Genomic DNA, 23,373 nt, shown 5'->3' on the forward strand with positions numbered 1-23,373 from the left:
TGGAGACACCCCCCTCCGGGTGCTTGCCACCCAAGGAATCCGGTAATTCAGAGAGTTGTCAGCACTGAGGGAATACTGGACCTGGGGATCAAGGCCGGTGATGCCCCAGAAAGGGATGGAAAGAGAGCGGAGAAAGGAGCAAATGGACATATAAGAGGAGAATCAGTAGAGGACAATGTCTTGCACGGAGCAGGACCGATTTTGTGTTTAAATATTTGGTTCTAGTTCAGCAGAGCTTTAGCTATCAGAGGTATTGAATACTTGTTTACTTTTATAATTTTGTGTAGCCTGAGTGAGGATTTTTGGCATCCTAGGTAGACATCTTTGAAAGGTAGCTTTTTAATTTGTTTATCGGTGTATTAGATTTAAAACAGACACTTTAAGCCAGAGACACTGTGTTCTCATCACAGCATGACCCATGAGAGAAATTTCGTCCACGGTTTAGCAAAGCACATTGAAGATGCAACTTGAAGATTAGTCCCTCCTACAGCTGGGAAACAATTCACACACTTAAATGCATCTAAACACTTAACTTGTTTTTAACCAGAATCAAAGAAAATTACTCATTTAAATACCACCAGGGATCGTAAGTCTCTTCCCCAGTCTCACTGACTTTTACAGCACTTGAATTTTTACCATTTAGCATTAAAATATAAGCGTTATGATCTTTATTTTTGGATGTGGGTTTACTTTGCTATAGAGCTGCTTAATTCTCTGCCATATCTGGAATGACATTTGCCATGGATGTCAGCCAATAAGTTTGTGAAAGTTTTTCTGGTTCCCTGGAAACCTTCCCTAACATCCCACCCTGCCCAAAGTTTAGACAATGACACATCTCAGCGTTACATACTTCCCATGCCTCAGTTCTGAAAGGATTTTTCCCCTTTGCGTATGAAGAAGAGCTGACATAGCCTAGATCGGCTTTTGAGACATTCTTGGAATAGTCAAGATGCTCTGTGTTTAAGAGAAATATTTATTTTACAGTTCACAGCCAAGGGCAGCTGGCCTGGCTCAGAATCCGTTGACTCCATCGGGAATTGGCTCAGGCTGATAGGAGCTGCTCTCAGTCAGCCAACACATACATGACCGACCAAAAGTGTAAACCTGAGAACTGGAGGAATTGTGCTACCAGCTAATAAAAAAAAATGAGCTTATATAGATAACAGAAAGCGAATGGTGTTTGGCCTGCAATTTTAAGAGGATTTACCTTTGCCCAAGCCTTAAACAGTTTAGAGAGCGGCTGAAATGCAGATCTGGGCCCCAGTCCAGCGCTCCCTGGGAACAGAAGAAGAGACGTAGATCAGCATCATCGGGTACCAGACTCCAACCTAAGAGACCCGAGCAGAGGATAAGCGCCCCTGTGGCAACGCTTCCAAAGGGAGAGCACTCAAAACAAAAGGAATTAAAATCAGAATACAAGTTGGTTTACTGTAAAAAAAAAAAAACACAGTATAATAAATACTTCATAATAATATTCTTCAGGCTCTTTCTCCATATAGACAAGTCCTCCAGTGATTCCTCAGGCTATCAGAGAGATTTCCAGCAGATTTCCCGATTTCCAGGCTTTTTGCACCGTCTCCTGTTTGCAGAGCATCTGTTTCTTCCAAAATAAGCAGGACTTACTCCTGCTGGCTTTATCCCTTTTACACATCAAATAAACGGGTAGAACAATAACAAACAGATGTGATATACGATATATCATAAACTATAACAGCAACATCTCTCTCCAGCCCAGGAGGGTTATTTAATTCATCAGGTTTAACGAGTCTTCAAGCAGTTTATGGCACGTACTGATTCATGCAATCTAAATGCAGCTATGTCATTAATATCAGATAAATCTTTCTAAGCAAGAATCTATGCTTTCACCCAAAAAAAAAAATGGTATCTGTGCTACACCAAGGGTTCATGTTTCAGTAAATAAATTCGATTGGGATTTAGGCTAGTGGTTTTAAATAAAATTATCCTACACTAACAGCGAGTTTAGCACTTTCTAATTTTAGTTGTGCCTCTGTGCTGGGTCAGTAGGAAGGTGCTGAGATCATGCAAAGAGTAACTAGCTCCCATGAGAAACCTAGCAGACAGATTGGTATTTGGGGGTGTCATGCTAACAGTGTGATTTGATTCCCAGTTTGTGAAATCTGTAACACGTACCTAGTAATAAAGCCTACACAGAACACGTATTACAAGTAAAGAGAAGAGACAACATGAGACTTGAATTAATAATATAGTGGTTTCCAGCCAAGGGTCAAGGTCAAAGAGCATTTTGATAGCAAAATCAGCAGCCATTATTTTCATGTGCCTATGTCTTGTCTGCAGCCATACGTTATGCTGAGAGAGCCATGTATACATCACCAACAGACTGATGAGAGCTGCTGGCAACCCTCCAAAAGTAGGCTATAAGGAGCAAATGACAGTTGGGAATTGGGAAATTCCTGTTTTTCTTCTAAGTTTTTAAAATATGAGTGGATTTTCCGGGGGATGAGGGAGGTACCAGTAAAATATTTCCCTGGCATCAGAATTATTAATCTGAAATAATTCAAGGAAGGCAATACTGGTCTACAAAATCCGAGTTAGAAGAATTTTTAAAGCAGGAAAACTAGGCAGAGTAGGGATTATTGTTACTTTACTTACAATATAGAACAATACACGTATGTTTATTTTGAAAGCTTATCATTAGCGCCAGTCATAATAAAATGCCTGAAGCTAAATGTATAAACTTGTAAAGATACGGAATCCATTTTAACCACATATTGAGCAATGAATTCTTTACTACAGCTAGCCTTGATACAGACGTGTAGATCGACAGCATCCTTGAATACTGTTTGATAATACAATGTTCATATATTGAGGCAATCCTATTTAGAAGTCTTGAGGTTAAAAAGGGGCGATGTAAATTCAAACTGGATTGATATCTTAGCTTCAGAATAAATTCTCTGTTTTAACTTGGGTGAGTTACTTAGGATTAGATTTGTAAGCAGAACTTGGGCACTCTAATACCTAAAAAGAGCACCGTTGCAAGTCAGACACCTTTGGGAATGGTTCCAAGATAAGGAAAACTGACCTCGCAAAGTGTTGTAGGGGAAGGGGCTAAGAAAACCCACTTCCAGACAAAGTTCTCTTATGGAAAGGACTCTACTGATGGTAGACGTTGAGGTCAAGTCTACGGTTTTTTACAAAATGTGACATCTCGGAGGCAAGGATACTGCTGCAGACCTATGAGGCCCATTGCATGGTGTTCACAGTGCTCATGGGCTGTAGGAGTCTTGCTCACCAGGTCTGGCATTGGGGATATTCTTGTGAAGCTTGCCCACGCTATATGAAATCCTTGAATAGCTGTTTTAAAGATGCCCAGTTATTCTCCTCCCTCCAAGAGAAGAGCCTTGCAGGCAGAAGATAATGCTGTGAAGCCTTCAGGCTACTGAGGGATGTGAACGTGCAACTACTCCATCCCACCAGAAGGTTTTATCTGCTGAACATAAATTGAGACCATCCTTAGGCACATGGACCTTTTCAGGGTAGACTCTGAAGGTGAAAATGGGCACAGAGCACCTTGTTGGTGACTACAGCAGGAACGCAGGTTGCTACATCAACTTGGTGGTTGTGTGTCTCTGCACACAGAACACGTAGGAATGTTTAGGGAAATCTCCAAGGAGAACCTGAGGTGGCTCCACGCTTAGGACACTGTCGGATTTAGCTGAGGAAGGGTGGTGGCCGAAGGCTGGGCAGGTAGACTTCAAGCTTTGGCACTGGAATTGCTTTTTTATCTCTTTATGCCCTGCCCATAGAAAGAAGATAGAAGTTTTTCTCCATCTGGCAATAGAGTGGCAAGGAGAGAAAAAAAAAACTAGAAAAGGAAAGAGAGAGAGTTATACAGTGACAAAGGCTTTATAACTAACAGCTAGACGGACAGAGACCCGATGCCTCACCAGCACCAGAATCTAAGGCTGAAAAAGAGAGAGAAAATGTGTCTGTCCTGGAATTACTAACTTTTAGAAGAGTGAGTTGAAAGCCCAGAAGGAGACTCCAAATTAAAACCGTATCTGTTCTCTCTTTAGGGGTTAAAGACACAAAGCAGAGGTGGTAATGAAGGACCAGTCACCGAACGCACAGTGCACCAGCAGGTCTGAAGATGAGCGAGTGAAGATGCCCAGTTATGCTGTTTACTACAAAAAGACTGCAGGAGCCGTATAATAAGCAAGGCAAGGGACGCACCAAATGGAGGTGAGCTTGTCTGTGCCCCCTGAAAGCCACCACCAACTCAACCTGAGAATCTGCAGGAATGAAGAAGAGAGGGCTGGAGCTGGACTGAGCCTAGAGGAGACAGTACCTGGAAGGAACTCGTAAAGAAGAAGAGGACCAGAGCAACGAGGAGACTTGTGCCAGAGCTGAGGACTATACAGCAGCAATGTAATCAATCCCCTCCTCAGAATGCTTAGAGTCAACTACGCATTTGAGCAAAGGCACAGTCTGAAAAGCTGAAGGCTCAGTGAAAACATTTTGAGTTTTAATAAGGAATCATTTATTCATACTCTAGTAATAATTTGCCCAATTTCTGCTACTTGTAAATACAGTTGCATTGTCTTGCGGCAGCGGGAGGCAGCGTGGCGGGCAAGCATGGTGCTCCTAGTACGGCGTGAAGAAGTTTGTACCACGTTCTCAGAGCGGAGGCTGTGCTAATGTCAGTATGCTCAGGGCATGCCTGGTATTTTTGGAAGCCTGAGCAGATTCCAAATAGCTGAGCGCTGATGTGTCTGGGATCAGGATCCCAGGTCAGAGGGCATGAGGAGGCAGGATTTGCGGTAGCGTATCTGCTTCCAGCTCTCCTGCATCAGGCAGCATCCAGGACCCTTCGTCACCAGCTATGTCCGTTCCTTCTCTCAGCCAGGCCAGCTCACTCTCATGTTCAGCACCGTGGGACATGGGTCTTCACAGATTTAACCAAAGGTGTAAATGTTTCACTCTGCCTTTGGGGTCACTGTGCAAAGCGGAGCAGTTTTATAACTGTTAAAGCTGATGGACCTAGAAGGAGGATGTAGGCACTGATCCCACTGGAAAGACATTACCTTAGGGACTGTATTGTGCGTATTTTTTCTTCCAATCTTTGCCACAGCTGGAAATGGAAAAAAAAAGCCAAACCCAAAACCCCACCACTTTCTGTTTAAGTTGCTGTAAAAATCCAGTCCGTGTGTGCTTTGATAGGAGATAGCCTAATCCTCTTCTTGCTTGAGTGGTCTCTCCAATTTCTGCCGTAGAGCTGACAAGTCCCTTCGGGTTTATGGTGAGGGATTTTTTTTAGACTTTTTTTTTTGCTTTTGCTTTACTGATTTTACCTCAGGGGAAATTACTGAGATTCTTGTTCCACAAGCAGTAGCTTTATTTATTTAGCTAAGCTATCTAATTCCATTAAAGGTCGCTGGTTTGGGGGCCTTTTTAAACGTTCCTCCTTTTGCTCTGGATTCTTGAGATCTTACGGCATCTTTTTACCACACTAGTTGGCTTGGATAGTTAGGGTTACATTAGGTTTGCCTAACAAGTGGGAAAATATATTTAAACCCCTCACAGAGGACAGTTACAGGGTCTGTCCACCCCCGCGTGCTGGGGACAGAGCTGAAGGAAAGCCAGAAGAGAACCAGTTACATTGCTTCTGCACTAACCCGTGCCCCGAAAACATGAGTACCTACAAAAACCTATGTTACAAATGCAGAAGATAAATAATTGAAGGGCTTGAACAACTTTTCCTTGATGGATGTGCTGAAATTTCCCTTGAAATCAAGACGCTATCTTCCTATAGCCCTGCTCTGTGTCACATCCCGGAGTGGTGGACATCATAGCACAGGAACAGCTGGATAAAGAGTTATAGGCTGAATTATGCCAAAGGGCAGGAATGTGTTGTTCCTCCAGATACCATTTAAGCTGTTCAGTTTTGTTTTCTCTTGACAAACATGGGATAAACTAATGACATTATTTTGCAGATAGCTCTGGATGGAAGTGAAATAAAACCCCTTATCTCTGGGAAAGCCCTCGGATATGGCTGTGGTTGTACAAATACTTGCACTGCAAATACAATTAGGCAGAATGAGAGGGGATGCAACGAGAGCCACCGGCAGAAGGGTGGAGCGGGGCACTTAGACCTCACCCATCTCCATCTCTGTGTGTCTAGATTTCAGGGAGAGGGAGAAATGTGTTGTCTCGGTATTGGTAGGAAGGGGGAGTACTCTGCAGGGCCGAATTTCATTTTTATAAGCTACAAGACTGTTTAATCTGTATTGCTCCACGTTATTTCTCTGTGTGCTTGCCTTGTGTAACAGCATGATTGAGTTCCTGGTCTGAAGAATTAATGAGCTAAACGGATTGAATGAAGTGCAAGAGAAAGAGATTAAATTACCTTATTTTATACATGGGGAACAGAGAGATAGGCTGACTGGTAGCCCTTTTAAGATTGACTCAAGAAGGCAGGAGTGGAGTCAAGAACTGCATGCAGATCCTCTAAGTCCCAGGCTACTCTCTTAACCATGAAAGCCACCTTCTCAAGTACGGAGTTATGTTTGTAATGTGGTCATGCATCATACATCAAACCACTCTGTGCCTCCAGCCCACCCTCACTCCAGCAAATTTCCAACTTTGAACTTCATATCTGTAAGGGCTGATTCCCCCAGCAAAAATTGTGCTTCCAGATTAATACGCTTTGCAACCCCAAATGCTCAGGAATTGCGGAAAACCAGAAGGACTCTAAAGGAGAAATTGTAACAGATTTTTTACAAAGCTGATAAATTAAAAGCTGGCTAATGTGCTAGGAAATTCAGCTGTATCAAAAATGAGGATGAGGTAGGAAAAGTAGGAAGCTCTTGGCTGATGCCAAAAAGCTGTTTTAGTAACGGTTTCAATTTGACAAGAGTCAGGAACACAACAACCTCTTCCTAGGGGGAAAGCTTTATTTATGAAGTCAGGAATCTGACAGGAGTACATTAAGCTTTGTGGAGCAAAGCTCCTTCTAGGCTCATAAATGATAGCAGGATTTGGGGGTTTACTATGTAAGTATTGGAGTTATCACAGTAAAGGGCTCAACATTTGGAGCAATACAAATTAGTTGGCGAAGACTGCTTTTAGGTAATGTGGGTTGATGGGATTTCTTCACCACAGCACTTGGAAGGATGCATCATGATATAATTCACTGAATATCAGTATATATTAGTGCAAATAGCACAGCAGCTGCCAGGGCTAAATTAAGGAATGGTTAGTTCCATTCAGAAAAGCATTGTGCACTCCACAAGGTTTAGTTTAAATAGCAAGACCTTTTCAGGATCTTTTATAGAGAAGACATCCTAATAATGTCATCAAATTATGATCAGATGCTGAGGTAGAGACATGGTACTGCTGTCACTTGGCTAGCCTGTTTCCCAATCAAAATAAAATATCCTTTAAAAGTGAGATTCTGTGCAATGATACACATAACAATAGCTTATTTATGTTACATATGTGAAGCCTTAAATAAGCCTGGAATTTTACCTCAGACTATCTGTGTTGGTATAATTAATGAATGACTCTTCAACTTCATGTGTCATTATCCCAGTACAGGTACTTATCATTAGAACTACACTGCTAAAACACACAGTGCTGGATCCTGCACCAATAGCCAGGTAAACACCCACAAATACGTCCTCTCCGAAGTGGGACAGCAGGAAAAGCTGCACCTGCAATAAGTACATCCGCGTGACAAAAATCCCAGAGAGAAGGAAAGAGCCTGATATAAAAAGTATGGTATTTATTTTAAATTAATCTTCAAAGTACAAGAAAACAGCCGTGTCCTGGAGCTCTAATTTCAGATAAGGAAACAAAACTGTGGACTCCCTTTGACAGCTCTCTATCTCTAGCCAACTCTTGCAAGATGAAGAAATAAACTACACCAAAATCCCTTTAACAACAGTGTAATTACATTTATCAAAGTCTGTATAATTATAGCTACCCTGGCAGCTGTATTTATGCTATTTTACCCTCTGAAACCCATTCCTTGTAGCTAACTCAGCACAAACCCTATGTTTAGTCCTGGCCAGAGACAGTCCTACCTGTGTAAAGGCACTGCAGCCAGACAGGCAGTTGCTTGGAAGAAGCTGCTGTTTGAGGAACTGAGTAAACTGAAGCACCTTCTGTAAGGGCTGATGCCTAAAAGAGATAATTATTCCAGTTGTGGCTGGGTGTTTCTCTATGAGATACACTCTGGGTTTGCCATGAGATCATAACTTCAATGCAGGCATCATTAAGGGAAATTATATGGCCCCGTGTAATGTAGCAGATCAGATTTTCATAATAAAGCCTTCTTGACCATAAAACAAAGGAATTCCACTGAGGAGACCCAAATCAGGGTTAGATCACCTCAGTGTTTGGCTCTACCTGAACATAAACTCAGAGACCTGAAAAATAAAGGATCTGCACAAAGGTATTCAGAAAACTGCTGATTCCACTGATAAAGGCAATTCCAGTTCGCTTCATCCTCCTAGCTGCTAGTACAGTATCCATTCTCTTGGCCTAAGAAAAGCAGTTGAAAATATGCAGAAGAGTACTTAAGGTGCATATAAATGTGTATATGTTTGCATGCCTGTTTATTTCTAAGAGAAAAAAACAACTTTCAGGTGTTCACTTCAGCTTGACAGAAATCAGCCCCAAAGCAGAGCAAGAAGACTAGCAGGAAGGGGTAGTAAAACATCTCCAAAAGAAAACTTTACCTGACAGAAAATTGACTTTTTAAAATTAATGATCAACCTCTTCCCGTCTGATGTACCTGCTTCCTAAGGGAACATTCATCTTTGTCAAAATACCTTCACGAAAATCTCTCCGTTAACTGTTTGGACACAGGGCTTCTTTCACCAGTAATTTTGCAAAAAGCATGGCCCCTCAGGCTGCGCGTTGTTGGACAGAATCATTTGCTGAGGTTAAATTGGATTCCTAGGAGGTGAAAATTTCCACACTGGACTGGAACCGCTTGGGTGGCTTTCCAACATCTCGGGGTTTGAGGCATCGCAGCTCTCCCAGAGCATCCTTCCTTGGAAGTGTGGGGTCCCTGTGCACAGCTGAGGTGACCCTCAGCTCTGCTGCCCTGGGGGCTGCGTCCGCTCTTCCTTGGCATGGGAGACGCAATTACGGGGAAGAGCTCAGGGTTTGGCTTCAACTGTAATTGCTTGCAGAGGTGCTGATATATGCACTCAGCCAGACAACCTCCTCTCTCTATGTAAATACACCAGAACTGTAGTTTAAAACACTGTTAAGCCTGGAATAAGTCAAAGAGTTGAGGGGACTTGGAGACCATGTCTGTTTTTCAAAAATGATCAGGGGGATGGAACGGCTCTCCTATGAAGAAAGGCTGAGAGAGCTGGGGTTGTTCAGCCTGGAGAAGAGAAGGCTTCGGGGAGACCTTATTGCAGCCTGTCAGTACTTAAAGGGGGCTTAAAAGAAAGATGGGGACAGACCTTTTAGCAGGGCCTGTTGCGACAGGACAAGGGGGAATGGTTTTAAACTAAAAGAGGGTAGATTTAGACTAGATATAAGGAAGAGATTTTTTACAGTGAGGGTGGTGAAACCCTGGCACAGGTTGCCCAGAGAGGTGGTAGATGCCCCATCCCTGGAAACATTCAAGGTCAGGTTGGACAAGGCTCAGAGCAACCTGATCTAGTTGGAGATGTCCCTGCCCATGGCAGGGGGGTTGGACTAGATGACCTTTAAAGGTCCCTTCCAATTCAAACTATTCTGTGATTCTACAATTTTTAATTAAAAAAAAAATCCAGAGCGATAAGGAGCTCCCTTAGTTCCTTTGCCTTAAGAAGGCACAAAAAGTGTCCCCAATTTGGTAAGCTCTTTATTTACGAGCTCTTCAAGAAGCGCAAGGCATTCTCAGCACAGGCATTAGAGGAAGAGGACCCACACCCGCGCTGTCTGGGAGCAGAGTTTGCCCACAACAGATAAAGCCAACTCGTAGGCAGCAGGGAGGTTGCTGCAAAAGAGCAAGGGTGAACAGAAAAAAATAGGAACAGCCTCAGAGGCCTCCCCAGACATCTCTAGGTAATGATGTCTTGCACAGCTATCAGGTGAAGCGTTTCTGCTTCCCTGCAGTTAAATTGGTCTATTTTTTGCTATCAGCATTGTGGGATTTTAATAATAAATCCTCAGGGTTGACCATCATCTCTCCAGTGAGTGAAGGGAGGCTCGATGGTCGGCTTTTCCCTTCCTCCTCCTCCCTCCAGCACCTCCAGCATCCACAACATGTCCTTCCCTGCCAGCGTGCTTAACTTCACACCTACTCGACTGCTTTCCACATAGGCATCAAACCCTTAAAAAGACAACAGCTGTTTTCTTTATCATCGTCTTTTCAAAAAATCTTAATAAAAGCTGAGATTAAAGAATATATATTATAAATTGCTCCACAGCACTAGACAAACAGCCTTCACACTCCAAAGGTAAAAGCCTTATTTCAAGAAAGCAAGCACTCTGACAGCAAGACGCAGACCACTATCGATTGCTGTTCCCATAAATCACATTTATTTTCCAAATAATAGGAAGATTCATTGTTTTCTGCCAAGCAGTGTCACCTGGTAATAGGAGCTAGTCAAAGCAGTGGTAATTTTCGCACCATAAAACCAGTATCAAGCCTGTTCACTGAGTAGGATGAATACTATTGATCAGGGGGAAAAAAAAACCTATAAAAACAGGAGACAAAAGCAGAGAAATTAAGTAATGATGTATCGGGTGTGTAATGAAAGGTCTGTTAACATTTCCATTATTCAGCTTCCCTCCCCAGATGCCTCCTCTGAAGCATTTACAGCCCCGCTAGGAAACCCTCTCCTCAGACCAGGGCTGCAAGGTGTTAATGGTGCAAGACGGACACTTAGAGAAGGGGAGTTCCAACCATAGCATAAAAATGAAGGGACACGTCCTACCCTGGACTCTGTTCATTGACACAACCGAAGCCCCAGAGCATTTCACTGAATTGACTTTTTCTGCTGCAGAGAGACGTAGGGTAAAGGGACAGGGACTGCCGAAGGGTCGCGGTCAGGAGAAGTCACAGAGCTGTGGGGAAGGAGACACGTATACCTGCCCCGAATCTGTCCCCTATGTGAGGGTGTCCTGGTTTCGGCTGGGATAGCGTTAAATTTCTTCCTAGTGCTGTGTTTTGGATTTAGTATGAGGAGAATGTTGATAACACACCGATGTTTTCAGTTGTTGCTAAGTGCCCTCCTAGTCCAAGGACAGCTCCCGTGCCTACTGACTGAGCTAGGTACACAAGGTGGGAGGGAACATAATCAGGACAGCCAGCCCAGCTGGCCAATGGGGTATTCCATACCATGTGACATCATGCTCAGTATATGAAGGGTAGGCGTGATCCAGGAAGTACCGATTGCTACTTGGTTATCGGTCAGCGCGGGTGGTGAGCAATTGCATTGTGCATCACTCATTTTGTATATTCTATCATTATTTATTATCATTATTTTCTCTTTTCTGTTCTATTAAACTGTCTTTATCTCAACCCACGAGTTTTTCTCACTCTTACCCTTCCGATTCTCTCCCCGTCCCATTGGGGGGCGGGGGGAGTGAGTGAGCGGCTGCGTGGTATTTGGCTGCCTGCCAGGTTAAACCACGACAGAGGGGCTAGAAACTACAGCCCCCTGCTGAGTTCACGCACATTCAAAATAAATAACATGACAAGAGAAGTTGAACATACAAATCCTAAATCTCAAAATTTACCTAAACTTTTTTAAAAAAAAACTCATCCACCATCACCGTAGCAGATCATAGAATCATAGAATAGTTTGGATTGGAAGGGACCTTTAAAGGTCACCTAGTCCAACCCCCCTGCCATGGGCAGGGACATCTCCAACTAGATCAGGTTGCTCTGAGCCCTGTCCAACCTGACCTTGAATGTTTCCAGGGATGGGGCATCTACCGCCTCTCTGGGCAACCTGTGCCAGGGTTTCACCACCCTCACTGTAAAAAATTTCTTCCTTATATCTAGTCTAAATCTACCCTCTTTTAGTTTAAAACCATTCCTCCTTGTCCTGTCACAACAGGCCCTGCTAAAAAGTTTGTCCCCATCTTCCTTATAAGCCCCCTTTAAGTACTGACAGGCTGCGATAAGGTCTCCCCGGAGCCTTCTCTTCTCCAGGTTGAACAACCCCAACTCTCTCAGCCTTTCTTCACAGGAGAGATGTTCCATCCCCCTGATTATTTTCATGGCCCTCCTCTGCACCCGCTCCAACAGGTCCCTGTCTTTCTTGTGCTGAGGGCTCCAGAGCTGGACGCAGCACTGCAGGTGGGGTCTTACCAGAGCAGAGTAGAGGGGCAGAATCACCTCCCTCGACCTGCTGGCCACGCTTCTTTCGATGTAGCCCAGGATATGGTTGGCCTTCTGGGCTGCGAGCACACATTGCCGGCTCATGTCTAGCCTTTCATCCATCCTTCTCGGCAGGGCTGCTCTTAAACCCTTCCTCCCCCAGCCTGTGTTGATATCGGGGGTTGCCCCAACCCAGGTGCAGGACCTTGCACTTGGCCTTGTTGAACCTCCTGAGGTTCACATGGACCCACTTCTCAAGCTGGATGGCATCCCATCCCTCAGGCATGTCGACCGTACCACTCAGCTTGGTGTTGTCTGCAAACTTGCTGAGGGTGCTCTCGATCCCACTGTCTGTGTCATTGATGAAGATATTAAACAGTACCGGTCCCAAAACGGACCCCTGCGGGACACCACTTGTCACCATACATCATGTACACCGGATACTTGTAAACTGCCCTGCTGAGTGGCTCTTCGCTTGTGCAGCCCTGGCAACTCCATAGGTCAGCAGGAGGCAAAGCAGTTGGTTGAAGGTCTCACAGACCAGTGGTGGAGAGGGACTGAGACCCATTGGGCCTCCACCATCACCCACGTCCCATAGACACAATTTCATACCCAGGGCTGGTGTGATGTCCTGAAGGGTCCTGCGTGCTGCTTCTTAATGACCACCAGCAATGCAGCCAGCAGTAATGGAAATGAAAAGCCTACCTTGAAAACCCTTTGAGTTTTTCTGCCTGTCTGGGCATCTGTCACTCTCTGGATTAATGAGAAGTATAGGACCAGTCTCTAAACTCCTGGCTTTCCAAATCATGCCTTCATATTCTCAGTTCTACAGCAGCGACAGGTGATGGCATCATCACTCTCTTCTACTCAATGCCAGCAGAAAGTAGCCCTAAAATAAAGACAATCTCACAAACTTTCCCCTCTGCTGGGAGTGACAGTCTCATCCTGATGACTGGAGTTTTTGAGCAAAGTTAACCCTTTCTAACAAGAGACTGATGACTTTTCTGGGTGAAAAACAGATTTTGAGGCAGCTCATTGTTAGCGACTTAAACAAAACATTGCTAAACCACAGACCTAAACCTATCTGCTAACTAGCCTAGGAAAAACTTTGTAATCTCTGTGTGAACCAGCGGTTGTTTCATAATTGGACTGGTAGAAACACCTATAGCTCTCTAGCTTTCTCAGCTGACACATCACAATAAAACATGATATGAGGTGACTCATTACCATCGTGTTCTATCACATCCCAACTCCTAGTGCAACCTGAGACTTGCATTACACATGAGCTGAATAATATTTTCCTAAGTGTTCATGATAGAAAAACCTGTGGTTCCAAGGGAAGTCATTTTGTTGATTAAAAAACCATCACCACCAAACCTGAATCCTGCTGAGAAAGAAGAGGCCATATACACCCAAAAAAACCCTTCCTGCAAACCGCAGCAGGGCTGTCTGCTGGAGCAGAGGTTACCTGTCACCGAGCCCGTGTCTGCACTCAGATGGAAAACCTATTGGGCGAAATGGTATTTAAAGTGGAGGTGGAGCTGAACCTCAGCTGCAGAGCCGAACACACTCTGAGCTTTGACAGATCCTGACACCACCTTTTCGGGAGGTTGGATCAATGGGTCAGTTTTGACTTTGCACTTTAAGAATCAGCGTTTGATGTCCAGCACCCTCCCATCTCTCTGGATCCTCCCTGCCACCACTGATGTTTCCTCATAACTAACTCCCCAGTCATTTAAGATTTCCCAAATGACGTCGGTGACCCTAAAACCCAGTAAGCGAACACTCGCGCACTGCTGTCCCCGCACAAAAGATGCCACGGGGAATAGGGAAAGTCACAACCCAGATTGCTACAGGAGGGAAATACCGCCTGCATATTGGACAAAAAGGGGTTGGAAGCGGAAAAGCTGTTGTGCTGCGGCGGGCGGCGCTGCAGAAATCAGGGCCGCGTGGAGTCGCACTGCCCACGTCTCCAGGCGCTGCCTGCCGGGATGTGTCACCAGGAGCAAGGTGTCTTCCCAAGGTTACCGGACCCGTCTCCCTGGTTGGCAGGGAACATACAGCCAACGCCGGTTTTCCGTGGGAGCAGGCAAACTGCCATTGGCAACACCAGGCGCTTCTTACAATAAAGCGCTTATTCCACAGTCCGCGTGCTGCCAGCCTGCCAGCCAGGCAGAGCTACCGACGGTTAACGCAGCCTGAGGAACAACGAGCGGCGGCAGGAGCTGTGCCTGAGTCAGGAGGTGTGCCGCCAAGGAATGCCCCGTGACGCCATTTCGTCCGAGGGGGTGGGAAGGAGGGGGAAGGTGTGTGGGACCACGCTCTGGAGATACCATCACTGCCATGAGCTCATGCGTTCTCATTCCAGAGCCCGTGAGAGCCTGGTGAGACTGAGGGCATCAGAGCTGGGTCTCAAGCATTGGTCTGCTCTTCCTGCGCCCCGGGCTTTGCGTGGCCTTTTTCTCTTTCTGTCAGACTGATAATGGGGTATTAGCAAGTTGCTCAAATGCTGGTCATGCTCGTCTGGGAGGTCATCACAATTTATGGAGCTGAGCAACAGGCACTGTTTAACAAGCTTTCTCAATTTAACTGAGAGGGTGATCAAAGGTAGGAAAAGGCTTTTCTGCGAGGAATGGTTCAATATGCTGGACTTCTTAAGCCATAAAAGAGTGAACCAAAGGCTGGCATGAGCGAAATGTGTAAAAACATGCATGGCATGGAAAAGGTGAATGAGGATGTGGTGTTGAGTGTCTCTTCCAATGTCAGGGTGGAGGAGGGGAGGAAACCAAAGGAAGCTGTAGGAGAGAGCTTCAGAACACAGGGGCTACCTCATTACCCAACAGAGTCAGATGAGGAATCCCTTGCCATAGGACGCTGGGTATTGAGCAGTTTTCTAGGTTAAGAGGCAACTGAACAAGTCAATGGAAAAAAATACTGGGTGACAGAAACACCATTTCTGGATCCAGGAGCCTCTGACCCACAAAGTGCCACAGCTGGGAAAACATTTTGGTGAGGTATAATTGCATGCTTAGCCTGTTCCTGTGCTTTCCCCTAGGCATCCACCATTAGTCACTACCAAAGACAGGACAGTGGGCCAAAGCTGACAAATCATTTTTATGGGTATAAAGCATGACTCACAGCACTGGGAAGGCTCTAGCGCTGGTTACCTCCTCGCCTTGAATCCTGAAGCGGTAAAACCCATGTTGTCACAACGCCACCAGTATGGCAGGTTGTGGCTTGCATCTGCTGCCAGGATAAAGTCCTGCACCTTTGATGAGTGTCCCCTCCAGGTGCCGTGGGAGGTGTCTGCTTAGTGCTCCTTAATGTCACCTTAAAGCTCCTTCCCTTCCTCAGGCCTGAGCGTGCAGCCTATTGAAGGAGCTTCAACCTATCTCCTGGTCTCACGTAGCAATATGCAACCAGCACTGCTCAGTTTAACATATTAAAACATCCAAAGATGTCACACATTGGGACTCCAAAAATCAGGCAGAAACATATATTTCATAAGTATTAACCTAATATATTTAAGAGGTGTATGTGCCTACTGGCTTTAGAGTGATCTACCATTTTGCACTGTTAGCTTTCATCTTAAAAACCTGGAAGTAAATTTTACTTTTTAAGTTAAAGAAATTTTCCCAACTGCAACTCTCTAATATTGAGATAATGTAAAAATAACACCTGCCATATCATAAAACTTCATTAAATTGCTACCACCGAGTCTAAAGAACAAGCAAGCCGCTCTGCATTGACCAAAGGATGAGCACTTCCCAAACAAGGGATGGAAAAAATTATGTGTGCTGTTTAAGTAGAAAGGTGTATGTGCATGCCAATGGAAACAGGCGTTGAAGAGATGCAATTAAACATCCAGGCAGTGCAGTGAGGTCCCATTCTCCCCTTAGAGACATCCTAGAAAATCTGTGATCACTTCCAAGCAGACGTGGAGGCATTTCCCTGAAATCAAAGCATTCAGACTCATTATGGAGCATGTGTTTTGACCTTCCTCTCGCACTCACTCCTTGCTCTTTGGGCTGGCTTTGCAGCAACAACATGAGGCCTTCTGGAAGAGGCAGGAGGAAAGGCTGGGATACTTGATGCTGTAGTTCAAGATGTGCCAAATGACATGAGCAGTTTCTGCTTGTTGTGATGAGCGCAGCAAGGTAACATACCCCACGCTTGGAAATGTCGTCTCGGGTCAGCTCAGCCACTTCGGAAATGCTTCTCCTGCTGTCAGCTGGTGGCTAAGAGGGCACCAACAAGGTACTTAACAAACCTGACACTTCCCAACGTCCCACCTAATCCTTTTTTGGCTGGAAAAACTTGTGAGAAGTCAAAGTGTGCTGACACAGGGCAGCTGAATCGATCATAGTTTCAAAATGAACATTTATTAAAATTGAGATCTGTTTGTGGCTTTAAGTGCCCTGTTTTAATTCTCATCAGTGGAGAGGAAAATGGCCTTGCCTAGCCTCGAGTTTTCAGTGCTACAGGTAGCAATGAGCAAAGTTTTGCAAATAGTGAGAAAAAGTCTCTTAAGACCAGATTCCAACTTGCTCATTGGGAAGAGGAGAATTAAATATATCTAGTCATGGGCAATGGTACCATCCCCCCCATCAATATGTGAGTTGCAGGGGAAGAAGGTCCTCCCCAGGCAAGGTAACGTGAGAGAGCACTAAAATGTGAGCTAAGTCTGGACATCAAGGAGCAGGACTGCACGTGAAGGAAGACAACTGAGATCTCAAATGCAGGAAGGACTAACCCGTGCATCCCAGGAATAAACAGTCCTGTGCAACTGGCACACAAAATGAAGGGGAAAAAAGGGGAAATCAATACATCTCTCTATAGGCAGAATAAAACAATGAATTTCAATATAGTAACAAGATAATCCCACGACTTGATGGGCACCGGTTTGGTGGCACATGTCTAGAAACATTCCTGAAGAACAAGTGGGTACGAGTCACACATTTCAGATGTGATTGGGAAAACAGGTAGTTTAGTGCTTCCCTAAGGATTATTATACATTTTCTGGGTGTCTGGCTCTCTTCAAAGGAAGCATTTTTTCAGTGTGTTATTTCAACAAATACATACAAAGTATCATGACATGGTTGTGAAATTTTGGGGGGGAAAAAGCAAATCTCTGTAAAGGTGACCGAGCTGACAGAGAAAAACTGAGTCTCCTGTTACCTCTAGAAGTAGGATTTACAGGTCTGACAGCTGCCCGCAGAGGTGGGCACCAGCCCTGAGCAGAGACTGGGCAAAAACTGGAAAAATACATTTTTATCATTTTGACATCTACACTCTCTGACATCATTTATTTAGGATCAAAGTCTTGCCAAACCTTAGTTCAAAGAGCAGACTGTGCACATCTCTAAAAAGTGTGGAAAAACAACTGAATTTAAACCATTTTCATAGTGGCAGCTTCCAAGTGAGGAGCAGGAACTCTTATCTGTCCGTATTTTGCTTGTCCGTGATTGTGTCGCACTATCTTAAGATAAAATTGTTTTGTTTTCAGTGTATCATTTTAATTATGCTGTTACTCAACTCGCTGTGTGTTCTCTACCCTAATAATTTAATTTTCTTATGGGAGACTAAAAGGGATTGAAATCACTTTGGGTCTCTGAGCCCAGGTATCTGCTCTGTAAAGAATCGTTTTGCAATACCTTTTATAAATCACATCAGGTCTGTATTTAAACTAGCTCTGTTTCTGTCCTCAGCTCTTCCACAGAAGTGGTGTAGGATGGTCAGGAATCTTTTTCCAACTTTCACAATACCTTTATTCACAGCCACTCTTGGGCCAGCATCACCTCTTATCAGTTGTGGTGTCTCACACCCACCTGCATTTTTCCTGCCCCAACACATACTTGAAGTAACCATATCATCATGCACCTTTGGCAGTGGGATGCAGTGGGATACAAGACCTCACATAGGTGCCTGCTCATACATACGTGGCAGACGTGGCACCACGTCCCGGCTGTCCTGCAAGCAGCATAGCCACGTGAGCACGGCGCTACGCCCAGGCTGGCAGCCCCGCTTCACGGTGCTCAGTTAAGCCGTTACCCTTCAGTCAAAATCCAGAAATAATCAGGCTGAGAAGGAAGGAATTAGGCTCAATGGCCATGGGCCCACATTTCTTAATTTCTGGGCAAGCTTGAGCAGATTCTAGGTAGTTACAGGAAAGATTACGCCCCTGGTTCCCTCCTCTGGGGACTCTGTGTTTCCCGGGAGTTTCTCCCGGTGGGATGCGCAGGGTGTAGGAGCACAGCTGCAAGCACGCCAGCACCTTTCCAGCGGGATAAGGATGCCTTTGGTGAGACAGGCTTCCTAACTAATTTAGAGCCTGCCTTCAGGTCTCCTAACTAATTAATGCTCTATCCTCCTCCTCCAAGCCCAACACAGGGATCAGAGTCAAGAAGAGATTTATGTACCAAATCCCGGTCTGCTCTAACTCTTCAGGGCACGTTCCTGACGCGGAGCCACTCTGTCCTGTGACGTGGGGCTGCTCACAGCACGGGGACAGCCCGGGGGAGAGCAGCCCTACGCTGGTGTCACCTCTCCCTTCCTCCACCTCTCCTGCTTTTCCGAAGCATGCACCATTTTCCCAACAAATAAGGAGTGCTAACAGCTTAAAATTGGCACATGTACTGCGGGGGGACTTCTCCCAGAGTATGGAAAGTGTACTAAATGGGATGCAATTCAAAGTGCTGTGTATTATCCAGTGTGAATGTTCCTTGCACGGCCAATGTGCAAGCTCCGTCTGAGGTATACGCTCCTTACAGTGATGTTTCCAGCCAGAACAAACCCTCATTTTCCATTTCAGCCATTTGACACAGGGACTGTATCGACTTGCTCATGGATTTAGCAAAAGGAATAACTTGGTATGCTTGTGGGCGTTTTGTGAATGCGGACTCTCCCTTGTGCTTACAGCCTAAATTTTAATGGAAACTAAACATGAACAACTGATGCCAGCTCCAGTCTACAGTACAATGCAAGAGGACAAAGTATAAAGGAGGATTTTCTTTATTTTTAAATATTAGTAACACTGCACAAAACAAAAAAAAAAGTGGCACTTAAGTGACAGAAAACCAGTACTCAGTCTTATTTCATAATAACCATAATTTAAGTACCCTAACAGAGTTCATGTATGGTTATATGTTTGCGTAGGGTTACGTTGGGTAATGTAAGCATTTGAAGCTAAACCGTTCAGATACCAGAGACACCAGAATTTGTTACATCAAAGCATGCTAGAATGCAGACTTGATTTTTCTGTTTAGCTTCTTCCTTACACCATTACGTGCATTGCTACATCTTTTAAACGTTAGGATGAGTGAGTTTCTCCAGGAACCGTGGACTTTCAATATTGCCAGGTTTAAGTCTGTTACATCAACAACTTATTGGCAAGAGGAAGAACAAAAGAAACAAAACAAAACCATAAGTTGCTAACTCCTACCTGGAGGTTAAAAAGAGGAGACAACATACTGACAGGAACCATGCAGGTAAATGCTTAAGGCAACGGAAGGGCTCTGTACAAACTAAAAGGTTAAGAGAAGCAATGTGTCATGCACATGAGACAAGTATGAGAAGCAAGGAAGTCATCTTGCCAGAAAATACATATTTCTTTTAAATTGAAGACATCTTTTCAAGCTAAAAAAAATTAGTCCTGCAATAAAACCAATGCAAAATGCTTTCATACATAAAGGTGTAAGTTCTTTGCAGAAACAACTTGATAAAATCTTACACGGATGCTGAAAAATGTTTGTTATCTAAAACCTACTCAGCAGAAACAAAGAGCAGTCTTAAAGTAGCACTTAGATAACTTGTCTCTAGGTTCTGAAAATAAACTTTTAAAATAAGGAATGATTGCACTAAATGATTCATCGGGAGTCAACTATGTTTAAGAAATCAGTAGGAGTGCTTACAGGAGACCATCATTACACTAAGTTTCTTAAAATCAGAGGATATAACTTCATGATACAATTTAAAATGAAGGAACATTTTAATAGCAGGGACAACCTTTGCTGCCCAGCTTGGAAAAAAAAAACCCAACCATAAAAGTCACTTATTAAGCTTGCATAAATTACCCTATAAGAGCTCATGTCTCAATCCCATTCCCAATGACATGAGTGAATAGGACTCTTCTTTCAACAGGCCTGATGTTGATGCCAGTGACCAAACAAACAGGCATTTGCACAACCCTTTATATCCTACAAAACAAATAAACGCTAGACTAGAGTCGTTTTAGTCCCAGGGAAGGAAGAGGTAAGAAATTCTGTAACGCTTTCCAATCTTCAAACATAACACACTTCTAACCAAGATCAGCCTCATTCAAATTCCCTAACCTGACTGGCAAGAAAGCCACTCCGTGAAACTAAAAAGAATAACATAGTGCAATTTTAGTACAGTTTTAAACATGAGTCACGTCCTTGCTAGCAGTGTGAACAATCAAAAAATATACACAAAAGAGGTGTGCTCAAATGTAACATTAAGTTGTCATTATTATAAAGGTATTGGCATAGCAGAGAAGTCCATTTTAGTAACTCCCTTTGGTTGACTTCTTCTTCTTCTGTTCCTCTCTCTGCTTCTGCTTCCTCCTCTTGCTGCCTTCTTTGTGTCCTGAGGAAACATGGCTTGTAAAACACTATTCACAGCATTCGTGGACTTTTCCCTCTAGCAAAAGCACACGTTCTCTGAATGGTTTAAGGAATCTTAAAGAAAAGGTCTGGCTTTCTAATGTGTTTTTTTAAGTGATCAGTTCTACTATATCCCCAGTTCTACTATATCCCTTATATAGGATAGAAAGAAAACACTATCAGTCTTTGAAGTTTGAAAAGATCTGGAGAACTTTCAAAAGACTTCAAAGCCATTCAGGAAAAGCTTCAAAATTAGAGCACATGCAAAACCAGAATAATTTTCAAAACGGAAGCAATAAATAAGACTTATACAGCAGGAGCTATTTAAGTACTGGCGTTTCCTGCTCACAGTAGTCAGAGTTACCACGATATTTGCATTTCCATTTTAAGACTAGGGAATGCCGAGAATCCTGAGTAAATAAGAAGGTGCTTAGTGTTTACCAATATGCATTTTATATGCAGGTCATCAGCCTGCTCATGCTTAACTATGCACGCACCACAGGTTATATTCTCCTGCAGCTCCAATGGTACATGGAAGTATTAAGTTCAAGCAACAATTATTTGCTACGGGTTCAGTAGGCCCAAGCTTCCAGCCATGTGATCATCATCCCAATGATTTCCCCCAAAGATGCATGAAAAACAGTTCTTGCTCTGCATCTCGTTCTTTCCTCCAAACCTGCAGTAAAATGCAACTTGCTAGCGGACTTGCAGGGACAGTGAACTGAGCAGAACCAACTACATCTACCCAAGTGCACTTATAAATCTAAACTCAAAGCTAGCAAACATTTCCCTCAGATAATCGTTCTGTGATGCTTTGAGATAGCTGGAGGGGTCTTTTAGCTCAGCGGTGCTCTGCCACTGGGAATCAGCGCAGTCCAGTGAAGGGGGCCAGCACGGAGCGGAGGAGCCCCTGCAAGCCAGCTGGGAGTCAGAGGAGCAGCCCAGGCGGGGCACAGCTCTGCCTCTCTGGAAATCTGTTTTTTTCCCCCGTTCTGTCTGCAGGCAGGCAGATGTGACCCTGAGGAAGCCATGTCACCATCACGCCCAGTTCTCCGTCAGTTTAGCACCAATAGTAAAATTAAGATGGGAAAAGGAAGCGGTGGGAGGTCGGAGTTTGCTCCTAACCAGAGCTCCTCCCAAGCGCGATTAGGGTTGTGCCCACGGCAGAACTGCAGTTCTTTGGTTTAAGTTTAAGACTTGGGGAGAACCACGAGATAGTCTTTGGGCTAAAATCCCTTGAGACGTTATCAAAAGCTTGTGCGTTAGAGGAAATACACTCCCTTGTAGCAAAGGGAAACTGTTCCTAAGTTATCGTTCTAGCTCCTACGCTGTATTAACAGCATGACTTCATCTTCTGCAATCATCTGAGTCAAGAAGCAGGATATTTATTTAGAAATTCTGCCATGAGCGATTAGCCTGCGCAAAGTTAGAGTGGAAACCAGTTTTATTGTTTAAGGAAGAGAAAAACTGGCAGTGCTTTGCAGAATTGCAGATGACGCTGCCTTTTCCCTGCACCCTGCCACCCTCCTGAGCTGCAGTCCTGGCCCCAGGGACACTGCATGGACATCTCCTAATTAAGAACTCCATCCATGAAGTTTACTTCAATGTCAGCCCCTCAATCTCCTACACAGTGTCAAAAATAGGATCCCTTGGCATTTAATTTACTGCTGTAAGGGCACATCCCAGAAGGGCTCAAGCATCCCTCTGCTTTCCCAGAGAGGCCAATGGAGGCGGAAGAGACGTGCTGACTTTTGAGAATCAGTCATCCGAAGGGTGTTATTCAAAGGATTCTTCCCTTTACCAGAGGGAAGAACAGCACCATATCAGCTGATCAGAACTAGTTCATGTAATAACTATGAAACATTAACACAGATATTTGGGAAAGGATCATTAAACTCTAAAAGGATATTAGCATCATAATTTTCTCATTTTTCATTCTCAAAACGCTATCAGTATTTTTAAAAGGCTTCCACATACAGGCATGATTGCATTTGATACTGCTATTTTATATCATAATACTTCTTTTTTTCAATCCAATCTTTGAGATTTTGAAAGCAATTCTAGCAACTCTTCCTTAAAAATACTGTGAGTCAATGTAAATTTTTACTTTAAATGAATGCCACATAATTCATTGCCTTCTAAATGAAACAACTCAATTGTTAAAATAATGTGGTATGAAGATATTTAGGCATTTGACAACATGATCTCCTACCAGCCTCTGGAATGATAAGGGTGAAAAGTGGAAATCTTTCAAGTGTTATCACTGACACACAGAAACAGATTGGCCAAAGCAGGAGATAACGCATGAATACAGAGTATTCCTCAAGAGAAAACTGCCAGGTCTTTTCTGTTTCGAGCCTGCTGTGATAAATAATTTCATTCTCGACCGTTTCCTTTTCCACCCCACCTGAGAAGAAAGGATAGGTCAAACTTTGC

At 44.1% G+C, this 23,373-nt stretch overlaps 1 protein-coding gene across 1 annotated transcript in view; it reads right to left on the reverse strand.

The window, feature by feature from the left end:
• Positions 1 to 19,309: 19,309 nt before the first annotated feature.
• The window catches only part of DNAJB6 (DnaJ heat shock protein family (Hsp40) member B6), a 63,581-nt gene continuing 59,517 nt past the window's right edge, over positions 19,310 to 23,373 (reverse strand). The window contains exon 10 of the mRNA XM_075144136.1: positions 19,310 to 20,920. Within this exon, the coding sequence (XP_075000237.1) occupies positions 20,838 to 20,920 (83 nt within the window). The 3' untranslated portion in view covers positions 19,310 to 20,837. The remainder of the gene's footprint in view (positions 20,921 to 23,373) is intronic.

The sequence above is a fragment of the Calonectris borealis genome, chromosome 2, assembly GCF_964195595.1.
Source record: "Calonectris borealis chromosome 2, bCalBor7.hap1.2, whole genome shotgun sequence".
Lineage (NCBI taxonomy): Eukaryota > Metazoa > Chordata > Aves > Procellariiformes > Procellariidae > Calonectris > Calonectris borealis.